This window comes from Scardinius erythrophthalmus, assembly GCF_964197995.2.
Source record: "Scardinius erythrophthalmus genome assembly, chromosome: 18".
In the NCBI taxonomy this organism is placed as follows: Eukaryota; Metazoa; Chordata; class Actinopteri; order Cypriniformes; family Leuciscidae; genus Scardinius; species Scardinius erythrophthalmus.
This window is the reverse complement of record NC_138238.1, coordinates 39,275,200-39,287,967: the sequence shown is the minus strand read 5'-3', so window position 1 is coordinate 39,287,967 and position 12,768 is coordinate 39,275,200. Positions and strand designations below refer to the sequence as shown.

The window sequence follows — 12,768 nt, the reverse complement described above, 5'->3', positions numbered from 1 at the left end:
CAGCAAATGCTGTCAGCCCTCGTGTCTTTTTAGTCTTTTCATCTAGTTTCAGGAAATTCTGTTAAATTAGGTCAAGAATATGGACACTTCAGAGAATGGATTTAAGCAACAGCGTTTTATTTGTGCCTCAGAAATGATGTGCGTCATGTTTTTGAGGATTCCAGAAACTCTTTCGCATGTTATAGTGTTGAAATCTCTCGTAAAGGCGGTGTAAAGGCGGTGTAAAGACATGAAGAATGTCTTGTTTGATTTTCTCTTCTCTCCTGGGAAGCTTAGAATCGGTTTTACTACGATATATTTGACTGATTTACTGTTTCCTTAGTGAATTTTCTTTTCAACTCATTGAAAAACATGCCTAAAACAACATTTGCAAAACTCCACAAACGCACCGATACTGCAGTTTCCGGCTGAAGTGAACACTAGTGTCAGTCAAACACCAACAACTTTTATTCCTTTTCAATCAAATGATGATCACAGGTAGAGGTGCACAGATACTACGTTTGGCTGATTATTCAGAATTATATCGGCCGATACCGATAGTTTTGATTTTTCTTAAGGAAACAAAATTTCTCCCAAATAATGCCGCAAACTATTCAGGAAGCCTCTCATCTGGTGCACTATAATAGTAGAGGTTAATATTAATTACAGAGCTATTATATTCAACTGCTATTTATTTCCAGATATAATATTTACTCTCAAATAAAAGCTGAAATGTTTGTCCGCTGAACATTGAAAAGCTGAAACTCAGTTGCACATAAGGTAGTTTTCATAAACGCTTCTTCATGGCAAATGTATTCAAACATAATTAACTGTAAATAAGCTCATCTCTAGTGTTTGTATAGCTATCTAACGAACTGTGAACACTGGTTAACTGGTTAAAATTCACTTTCTAGAATCAGCCGTTCTGGAAACAATCCTCTGAAAAATGCGCGGCACACAGTCGAATGTTTTGCTTGTACTGTTCTGGAACTGTGTGATAAATAAAGTAGTGCTGTCAAACGATTAAAATATTTCATCGCGACTAATCGCATTAATGTCATAGGTAACTCGCAGTTAATTGCACATTTTTATCAATTCTAAATGTCCCTTGTTTTCTTTTTGTCCCTTTTTTTTATTTTTTTTATTTTAATGCTCTTATCAACATGGAAAAGTGGATCGGCTTGCTTTGTGCAAATGTTTTTTTATTAAAAACAACATTGGCATATATTATAGTGTTCAATTTCACACTAACATTCGCGTCAAGTGGCGTTTCAGATTGGACGTGCTGCGATCGCTCAGTTCACATCGACGAAACACACAGATCACTTCGGTCTTGTCAATGGAACCATTTGGCAACTTTTTAAAAGTAAACTTTCCATTTAGAATCTTATTGGCATCCATTTCGGCGTCTCGCGCTCGCCATCCACTCAAACGTAGCCTTAACCTACTACTCTTCGGCCGGCTCGCGAGCCCAAACAAGTGTGTGCGGCGTGCCTGTTGTTTTGTGTCCGGTCTAGCTAGATCCGGTGTGGTGTTTTAGTTTTTCTAACATTACTAGTTGTTGCAACAGCATGTGAAAAAAAACTACAAAGTTTGCTATGCCAAAAAGAACGTTAATCTCACGATAAAAAAATTGACGCTGTTAACCCTTGTGTCATTTTGCGGGTCAATTTGACCCGTTTAGATTTTATAGTTGCTGGAAATACTGGTTAACCTATGTTTTTTTTCTTGATATTTTGTGACTTTTTCTCATTTATCATCATGAACATGCATGCAAAGTTTCAACATGCTGGTGTTTTTTGACATATACAAACAAAATTACTGTTCCTTTCGTGATGTTCGCGGGTCAATTTGACTGCAACTGTAAGGACCCAAAATAATAACATTTCTTGGTTATACTTTGATATTTTATTTTTTTACTACCTTATGAAGCAAAAAAATGAGGTTTTCCACACTTATTTCAATACAGAAAAATATTTTGTCAGCCACAGATGGTAAAAATTATCTATCATTTATTTTTTCAAGCTACCTGAAATAATTTTTTTTTTTTATATTTTGTGACTTTTTTGCATTTATCTTAATGAACATGCATGCAAAGTTTCAACATGCTGGTGTTTTTTTTTTTTGACATATACAAACAAAATGACTATTACGTTTGTGATGTTCGCAGGTCAATTTGACCCCCATAGGCTATTCAAAAGCAACTGTACAGACACAACATAAAAACATTTATTTTATGTATCAACTGGGCATCAACTCCAGTTCTAAAGTGTAAGTGTATCTAAAAGTGCTCTAACCCAATTTGACCCGGACCATAAGGGGAGTGCACAGAATTCCAACATAACACAAGGGTTAAAATGGGTTTGCGTTAACGCCGTTAATAACGCGTTTAACTGACAGCACTAAAATAAAGGTTAACCACTGTTTTCTAATTGTCCTCTTTTAGCTTTAGCAATGGAAAACACAGTGTCTCCACGACATGGCGGCAACAATAATAGAGCGATAATAAAGTTAAGCCTTCTTTATCTGCGTGTACATCTGAAGCTCTGCCGTAGAGATGCGGAGGCGTGTTTGAACGAAGCGTTTTAGGAAGGCGTGGATGAGCCTTAACTTTTATAAAGAGTCTCTCTTTAGGTTTGACACTTTGAGCTTTGTAACTCTGCAGATCTTATACACAACACACTAAAGAAAAAGGAAAACAAGAAAGCGCATCATATGGCCCCTTTAAAAGTCGTGCGGATCATGCAAAAAACAACGTTACATAATTTTGTAGAAAAGTTTTTCCAGTGAGCCTGACCTGATTCTTTTACGGCTAGTTTTTAATGTGTGCTATATTTAGTGTGAACACAAGCTGATCTTAAGAAAATGCTTCTCACTTCATATAAACGGCAGACGCTGATGTAATCATATCCCAGTATGGTTGCAGTTGTTTCTAATCCCGTAGCTCGTCCGTTACATGACGAGGGTCTGCCGGTAAGCAGCCGTTCATCTAGCTTCTCTGCTGACTCTTATAAACATGATAGAAAAGTATTTTAATTGTCCGACTGAGATGCTCTGAACGTGGAGTCTGTGCTCATGTTCCCAATATGCCCTTATTAGGAGAAACCACTGAGGATTGCTGGAGCCGGCGCTAAACTCAGAGCGTTATCCTCTTAAACCACATGGAAATGTTAAATATGCTTTGAGATTCACGTTCCTCTTCACCTATTTCCACAACAGGACTCCGGGTTTAGAAAGCCGAGAGACAATCAGCTGTGTTTGTTGTGTTTTCGTTATGTTGGAACGAACACAGTTTTTCCTGCTCTTCTCATGTGTGACCCTGATCACGTCACCAGTCTCGAGTCGCACGGGTGTATCTGTGGGAATAGCCAACAATACATGTTATGGGTCAAAATTATAGATTTTTCTTTTATGCCAAAAATCATTAGGATATTAAGTAAAGATCATGTTCCTTGAAGTTTCCGACTGTAAATATATAAAACATTTATATCTGTGAGTGAATGCAACACAATCGAGAACATAAATGAACAACTTTAAAGACGATTTTCTCAATGTTTTGATTTTTTTGCACCCTCAGATTCCAGATTTACAAATATTGTCCTATCCTAACGCACCACACATCAATGGAAAGCTCATTTATTCAGCTTTCAGATTATGTATAAACCTCAATTTCAAAAAATGAATCTTTATGACTGGATTTGGTCTCATATTGGAATCAATTGACAGACAATATTGTGTGGAAAAAGGTTTGGCTTGTACCTCAAAGGTCCCATGACATGCTATTTTTTGTAGGCTTTAATATAGGCCTTAGTGGTCCCTAGTACTGTATCTGAAATCTCTTTTCAAAAATTCAGCCTCGGTGCAGAATTATAGCCACTACAAGCCAGTCCCAGAATGAGCTTCCTTCAGACAGGCCGTTTCGGTGTCTGTAGCTTTAAATGTTAATGAGGAGGAGAAAGGCGGCGCAAGGTGGAGGGTGGGTGTGGCCTTGACCATCTTGCGCAACGGTCCCGGTCCGTGCATGTTAACGTTGGATATAGCAATGGCACGAAGACACGTTCAAGCATTTCAGTTTGACCCAGAATCTGATCCGGATGGAGAAGCAACAACTCAGCGGTTCCAGCAGGACATTTCCGAATGGTTAGTTTAAAATATTATGTCTGGATACGGTACTTTATTCGGATGGTTTACAGTTATTATCATGTAGCTAACGCTAACCTACTGTTGCCTTTTCATGAGAGATCTGTAACATCTGTAATTTATCTTATTACAATTACATCATCAAGCTCTGCGATCTTGAAATGCGGATATCGCGCGCGCCGTATAACCAACAGGAAAACGGTTATCCAAGTAACAAAGAAGTGTACAACACTCGCGTTACAGTGTGTGTATTCACACACATAAACTGCATGGCTGCATAGCTAATGTGACAGCCACATTCTACGTGTAACAGTCTAGGCAACCATAAACAGTAAAGCAACACACTTATATATCATTAGTTGACTTACTGTTCCGAGGTGTGTAGCTGAGCCAAAGAGAGTGATCCAGACTTTAGTTTCAGACGTTCAGCAAGCCCAGCTCTGTTATGATATCTCTCGTGGACAAACTAAAATCGCGGTCGCGCGTTCCTACTTCCTAGCTCATTTTCTCAGGGGCGGAAAATATTCTCTGGGCGGGCAAAGCAGAGACAGGGGAGGTAACATTCCTCCTTATGACGTCACAAGGAGGAGATTCAAGATCAGCGCGGTTGAGCCTCCATTTTCTCAAAGGCAGAGAAAGATAACAAAAGCTCGATTTACACCGATTGAAATTTCTAGAAACTTGGGGACCATATACAGGCTAGGGGAACTCATATTAATGTTAAAAAACCTCAGAAAGTGAAAATTTCATGTCATGGGACCTTCAATATTTAATTACAAACAAAGTTAAAGGTGCAGTGTGTGATTTTTAGCGGCATCTAGTGGTGAGATTTGCGAATTGCAACTGGTCAATAACTGCGGCCTTTCCTTCAAATTGCAAACTCGAATGAGAAGCTACGGTGGCCGACGTAGGATCGGAAGATGTCGTCGTCTGAGTCAGCAGAGAGTAGCAAGTCAAGCAATGAGGTTTCTCTATATTATATTTTATATTAAATTATATTTACTTAATTATTCAGTAAAATCACATGTTATTGCGATTGTTATTTTTACTTGTTTATCATTGTGTTAGTCTTTTATTCACTGACTTTACCATAGCTTGTTTCCATGGTAGTTAGTATAAGATTAGAGCATCAAAGCAACTAACTTAGGTAAGGGGAAATAGCTAACGTTACTATGTCCGAGGCGTCGTTCAGACAGCATGTTTTTCTCCACGTTTGCAGAGTCAGGGACAACCTGAGTTTTCTGCTTCGTCTTTTTCTGCTGCTTCTCATTCAAGTTAGTGACGAAACGCGCTCTGTAGCGCTGTTTGTTCGCTGTCGGTTACGGTAGAAACATGACGTCACAATATGTCGACCTTCATAGAAGGGGGTGGCCGCGGTTATGTAGATATAAATGACTATATCTAAGGTAATAGAAACTTAAAGGTTCATTAAGTAAGGTCTTTATACACCACTGAAAGCATAGTTATGGATCTTATATTGCATTTCTGTCAATAGATCCTCAGAAATATCACACATTGCACCTTTAAAGAGGTTATCATTCAGAATTATACACAGAATTTACCTAGTTAAACATTATGTTGTGAAATTTAAAAGTTACATTGATTTTAATTGCACTTTTTGCAACAGTTGCCCTGAAACTGTGGTTCATTTATTCCGGCACTGATGTTTATATCTCAATTTCATAAAAATTACCCATGTGACTGGCTTTGTGGTCCAGGGTCACATATCTCCTGAACACCGTTCGCTTTAGACGCAGGGATTGCCAGGTGTTTTATAGCCCTCAGGTGTTCCTGAGATGGGAGATTTACATAGGTGTGTTTTTACAGAGGGCACGGCACGTCTGGGCACATGCTTACTGTAAAATAGGAAGAGCTGCCTGAAAAGGCAAGAGCTTTGCTATTTATTCAACCACTTGCAACACGTGTTGTCAATCTTAACAACTTGTCTGGCTGTTTTTGTGTTTTGATCCGCCCTTATCAACAGACTGGAAACTGTTGAGCTTTGCTTCATGTTGCCGTTCTTTTTTTATTTTTTATTATAATAAAAGTTAATGGGTTAAGCTTCAAAATCACTAGGTGCCGACCATAAAAGAAGTCCATGTGACTCTAAATGTGACTAAAAAGTGTACTAGTTTTCAAGTCTCTGTAAGGTACGCAATAGATTTGTGTGAGGAACGGACAGAAGTGCAAAGTAATAGTTCCATCCAGATTGAAAGCTGGCTTTATATACTACGCTATGGAAGCTTTTAAACATTTAAAAAGATAATTGCGACTTATCTCACATTTGCAACTTTACATCTCGCAATTCTCACTTTATTTCACAGAATTGCGTGTTATAAAGTCAGAATTGTGAGATATTAACTCGCAATTGCAAGAATTAAACTTTTAGAAACAATTATTTTTTTCTTCTCAGAATTGCATTTATATCTCACAATTCTGACTTTATAACTCGCAATTGCGTGTTATAAAGTCAGAATTGCGAGAAATAAACACGCAATTCTGAGGAAAGAAAGTTATAATTTCATGATATAAAGTCGCAGTTGCCACCATCCTAAAAATTAAATACATTTGAATAGTTTCTGGTATAATGACCCAATTTATACTGTGAAATATGATTATGAATGGTTATTATTTTTCAATTTTATTTTTTACTTTAATAATTTTTAAGTTTATTTTATTTTATTACACGTATTAAAAGACATAAGCGGGTGCATTAACTACAATAGTATAATGACCAAATTTATACTGTGAAAAATGATTATAAATGGTTATTATTTTGAAAAAGTTTTATTTTTATATAATTTTTCAATTTTATTTTTTACTTTAATAATTTTTTAAGATTATTATATTTGATTACACGTATTAAAAGGCATTATAAGCGGATGCATTAACTACAGTGGTATAATGACCCAATTTATACTGTGAAAAATGATTATAAATGGTTATTATTTTGAAAAAGGCATGATGAGCGGATGCATTAACTGAAGCTCGGTTCACAGGACCCGTGACTATATTTGAATGTGTGTGCCTGCCCTCTTCCCCCGGCCCCGTGTGTTTGAGGACCTCGACGGGCCCCTTCATCACAGGCCCTGGGACCACATTCCCCCCCGATGACAGTCCTGCTTCGGGCTGTTTGCTCTTCCTGTTTTTCTTTTTTCCCTCCATGCATTGCCTCATATGTTCCTCTCTTATCTAAAGACGACTTAAAGACTCCCACCCTCAAGCGAGTCCGAAGACCTAAACAAACTGCTGTTGAACTTTGGCACGCACAGCTCAAATTATTGTTTTGCAGGACTTTGTGTGACAGTTTTGGGTTAGTTCTTGAATGTCCTTCTGGATAAAATAATATTAAAAATGAGTAATCTGATACATCTAAGTTTTTTATCATGATTTGTGGCGGGAAAAATGGATTAAAATGTCAAGTGAGTCCGAAGACCTAAACAAACTGCTGTCGAACTTCGGCACAGAGCTAAAATTATTTAATTTAATTTAATTATATAGCACATTTAAAGCAACAGCTGTTGCCCAAAGTGCTTCACAATCACTAAAAAACACAAAAATAAGAGTACAGAGAGAAATAAAAAGATAAATATTAAACGCACAAAACATAGACAAGCTAATGATCACATTATTGTTTTGCAGGACTTAATGCTACGGTTTTGGGTTAGTTCTTGAATGCCCTTCTAGATAAAATAATATTAAAAAAATGGTAATCTGGGTTTTCCATCATGATTTGTGGCGGAACGAAGGGATAAAAATGTCCGGTTTTGTGTTTTTCGTGCCGAAGTGACGTGAAGTTCTTTGTTGTTGTGTCTTGCGTTCTTATTACCCAGAGTTTTCTTTTCTTCCCTGGTAGTGGAACAGAAACACTGCTGCAGTTTATAACCGTGACACACTGTAATTTCCATATTTGGCATTCCCTGGAGTTTACTGGCAGCTTTTAATAAAACTAGATCACTTAAAATGGCCATAAAAGGAGTCAGGAAAAGACGGCACCTGTTTTACATCTCGAGTCTGCAGAACGTCTGATGAAGGCGAAGGTTTGGAGATGGTCGAGTGTGAATCTCTACATCTCAGAGTAATAGTTCACCCTCGCGTCCTTCCAAACCTGTTTGACCTGCTCCAGAAGGGCAAGACAGGACGACATGACGCTTGCAAAATATAGTAAATCATTTTTATACACACCGTTTTATGACCTCATATGAACTGATAGACTAAATTGTTATAGTTCACATTCTTTATAAAATCAAGTGACATTAGCATGTCATTTAAAATAAACAGATAAAGTCAAAAAAGGTGAATTTAAGATCAAGACCTAATATTTACACTAGCATTCAAGTGTTTTTTACAGACGTCTCTCACGCTCACAAAGGCTGCATTTATGATTTAAAAATACAGTAAAATAGTGAAATTATTATAATGTAAATGTTTTCTGTGTGAATATATCGTCAAATGTAATTTATTCCTGTGATCAAAGCTGAATTTTCAGCATCATTACTCCAGTCTTCAGTGTCACATGATCCTTCAGAAATCACTCTAATATGAGGATTTGCTGACCAAGAAACATTTATGATTATTTTCAATGTTCATATTTTTGTGGAAACTGGTACATTTTATTTTTCAGGCTTTTTTGATTAACAAAGTTGTTTATTTGAAGCAGAATCTGCCTTTACTGTCACTTTTGATGAATTTAAAGCGTCCTTGATGAGTAAAACTGCAGTTCAGCTGTATTGTGGGACATGTAAATAAAGGCATGTTTCCAGTGACGTGTTTGGAGCGGGTTAGACTGTGGCATCAGCAGGACAGGGGAGATTAAGACTGATTTTTGTTGATATGAAGGATATATTACAGGACTCTGGTGTGACAGTAGGGCTGTGCTGGTAAACTTGACAACCGCATCAAATATGTGAATATTCTGGGCGGGGGCCCAGAACGCACGCCCTTCGAGCGGGGGCCCGAACGCACGCCCGTTGAGCGAGGGCCCGAACGCACGCCCGTTGAGCGAGGGCCCGAACGCACGCCCGTTGAGCGGGGGCCCGAACGCACACCCGTTGAGCGAGGGCCCGAACGCACGCCCGTTGAGCGGGGGCCCAGAACGCACGCCCGTTGAGCGGGGGCCCAGAACGCACGCCCGTTGAGCGAGGGCCCGAACGCACGCCCGTTGAGCGGGGGCCCGAACGCACGCCCGTTGAGCGGGGGCCCGAACGCACGCCCGTTGAGCGAGGGCCCGAACGCACGCCCGTTGAGCGGGGGCCCGAACGCACGCCCGTTGAGCGAGGGCCCGAACGCACGCCCGTTGAGCGGGGGCCCAGAACGCACGCCCGTTGAGCGAGGGCCCGAACGCACGCCCGTTGAGCGAGGGCCCGAACGCACGCCCGTTGAGCGGGGGCCCAGAACGCACGCCCGTCGAGCGGGGGCCCAGAACGCACGCCCGTCGAGCGGGGGCCCAGAACGCACGCCCTTCGAGCGGGGGCCCAGAACGCACGCCCTTCGAGCGGGGGCCCAGAACGCACGCCCTTCGAGCGGGGGCCCAGAACGCACGCCCTTCGAGCGGGGGCCCAGAACGCACGCCCTTCGAGCGGGGGCCCAGAACGCACGCCCTTCGAGCGGGGGCCCAGAACGCACGCCCTTCGAGCGGGGGCCCAGAACGCACGCCCTTCGAGCGGGGGCCCAGAACGCACGCCCTTCGAGCGGGGGCCCAGAACGCACGCCCTTCGAGCGGGGGCCCGAACGCACGCCCTTCGAGCGGGGGCCCGAACGCACGCCCGTTGAGCGGGGGCCCGAACGCACGCCCGTTGAGCGGGGGCCCGAACGCACGCCCGTTGAGCGGGGGCCCGAACGCACGCCCGTTGAGCGGGGGCCCGAACGCACGCCCGTTGAGCGGGGGCCCGAACGCACGCCCGTTGAGCGGGGGCCCGAACGCACGCCCGTTGAGCGGGGGCCCGAACGCACGCCCGTTGAGCGGGGGCCCGAACGCACGCCCGTTGAGCGGGGGCCCGAACGCACGCCCGTTGAGCGGGGGCCCGAACGCACGCCCGTTGAGCGGGGGCCCGAACGCACGCCCGTTGAGCGGGGGCCCGAACGCACGCCCGTTGAGCGGGGGCCCGAACGCACGCCCGTTGAGCGGGGGCCCGAACGCACGCCCGTTGAGCGGGGGCCCGAACGCACGCCCGTTGAGCGGGGGCCCGAACGCACGCCCGTTGAGCGGGGGCCCGAACGCACGCCCGTTGAGCGGGGGCCCGAACGCACGCCCGTTGAGCGGGGGCCCGAACGCACGCCCGTTGAGCGGGGGCCCGAACGCACGCCCGTTGAGCGGGGGCCCGAACGCACGCCCGTTGAGCGGGGGCCCGAACGCACGCCCGTTGAGCGGGGGCCCGAACGCACGCCCGTTGAGCGGGGGCCCGAACGCACGCCCGTTGAGCGGGGGCCCGAACGCACGCCCGTTGAGCGGGGGCCCGAACGCACGCCCGTTGAGCGGGGGCCCGAACGCACGCCCGTTGAGCGGGGGCCCGAACGCACGCCCGTTGAGCGGGGGCCCGAACGCACGCCCTTCGAGCGGGGGCCCAGAACGCACGCCCTTCGAGCGGGGGCCCAGAACGCACGCCCTTCGAGCGGGGGCCCGAACGCACGCCCGTCGAGCGGGGGCCCGAACGCACGCCCGTCGAGCGGGGGCCCGAACGCACGCCCGTCGAGCGGGGGCCCGAACGCACGCCCGTCGAGCGGGGGCCCAGAACGCACGCCCTTCGAGCGGGGGCCCAGAACGCACGCCCTTCGAGCGGGGGCCCAGAACGCACGCCCTTCGAGCGGGGGCCCAGAACGCACGCCCTTCGAGCGGGGGCCCGAACGCACGCCCGTTGAGCGGGGGCCCGAACGCACGCCCGTTGAGCGGGGGCCCAGAACGCACGCCCTTCGAGCGGGGGCCCGAACGCACGCCCGTTGAACGAAGCCATAAAGATACACAAGGGTTAAACGGCAAACGAAAGCGTAGCGAAACAGTTGATCAGCTCTGAAGCCCTTTACTGAACATTATATAACGGATAGTTCCGGTACTTGATTCTGATTGGTTGAGCCGCGTTCGAAGACACACACACACACACACACACACACACACACACACACGCATTACATTAGTGTTACTGCGCAACTGCTGTTTGTGATGCTTTGTTGCTGCATGTGTTGTAACGCTATATTTTTTTGTTGCTGGTGTTTATTTTATGAACAAAATAAATATTTAAATAAATATTTTTATGGAGGAACTGTTTTATAAAAGCAGTAAGCCCCTTGAAGCCGTGTTTTACAGTGAATTTAGAACAACTAAGGTGGTTTTAGGTCTCCGCGTCGAGTCTAACAACTGTTCTAAACTCACTGTAAATCACGGCTTCAAGGGACATTGCTTTAGTTTAGGAGTAAAAGCAGGAATAAAAGGATTGTCCAAGTTAATGGGTCCCCTGTTGTCGCACACAGCCGAGCACGCTCCCGCAGGGAACGGTGAACATGAACCTGTGCAGTGACGTGATGGACGCCGAGCCCCGGACGGGCCAGAAGAACGCGCTGGTCATCATCACGCCCGAGCAGGAGTTCTACATCAGAGGAGACAACCGGGAGATCATCAACGGGTGCGAATCAGAGTGAAATGAAACTGTAAAATGCTGATGAACTTCAGTGACTGCATCAGGAAATGCATTCATGTTCTCATATAGTGAGACCGTAGAGGCTGAGAAACACTGTGTGTGTGTGTGTGTGTGTGTGTGTGTGTGTGTATGTGAGTGAGTGTGTGGACACACACAAAAAATGTAATTTTATCCATTAAAAGCATCGAGTTCGGTACCCGGCCCTACCGATGGGACGTGAGATTAGCGTAACCTCTAATGTCTTCCACCAGATGGACCGAACAGCTCGTGGTTTATCCCAGAACCAACAAGCAGAATCAGAAGAAGAAGCGCAAAGTGGAGCCGGCGACCTCACAGGTACGGTACGACTGCGGTGTGGCCGTTAGGGTTGCATATGAGATCTTTTGTTTTATTTTTATCCAAAATTCTGTTTATTTTTGTCTTAAAAGTTTTCCGTTTACATTTTTCTGGATTCAGATTTTTTTTTTAAGAAATGAAAAGGATGTATAATCAATATAATTTATAAAACTTAAATAATTTAATAATTTGTTACATTTTCAACAATAATTTCAAATGTAAAAAAAATCTGAAATTCTGTTTTCGGTTTTCATTTTTTTGTTTTTTTGGACTCCGTTTAATGGTTTAAAAAAGTATGTCTCATAAATAGAACTCATAAAACTTTTACAATTTAATAGTTTACCAAAAAATGGAACAAAAAAGTTCCCTATTTATTTATATTTATATATTTATTTTTTATTTTTATTTTATTTAATTTTTTCGCCGAGTGAAACGCTTCTGGAACAAGAACAAATGTGGGTGTGGCTTGATTGTGTCTGTGGGGAATTGATTGGCTGGTTGTGGTTTGCTATTGGCTGATCTCATGTGAGTGACAGGTTGCCCCGCCCTCGTCATCAGAGAAGAGAAGAGATGCTGTTATTCTGATTCAAGATTACCAGGAACATGAATTTAAAACAACAAAGATGTGCACTGATAAATCATACTGCAATATTCCATTAAAAAATAAGAATTATCTATTTTG

The 12,768-nt window shown here is 43.7% G+C and overlaps 1 protein-coding gene across 12 annotated transcripts in view; it reads left to right on the top strand.

Annotated features, from left to right (window-relative positions):
• LOC308707076 (myosin phosphatase Rho interacting protein) overlaps nt 1-12,768 on the top strand; it is a 69,642-nt gene that overhangs the window by 13,293 nt on the left and 43,581 nt on the right. For all 12 annotated transcript variants that reach the window (XR_014032127.1, XM_081393191.1, XM_081393183.1 and 9 more), the window contains exons 4-5: nt 11,584-11,735; nt 12,002-12,086. Coding sequence is in view for 11 of the 12 variants with exons in the window: in XM_081393191.1 (XP_081249317.1) it covers nt 11,584-11,735; nt 12,002-12,086 (237 nt within the window). In the remaining variant the exon portion in view is untranslated. The remainder of the gene's footprint in view (nt 1-11,583; nt 11,736-12,001; nt 12,087-12,768) is intronic.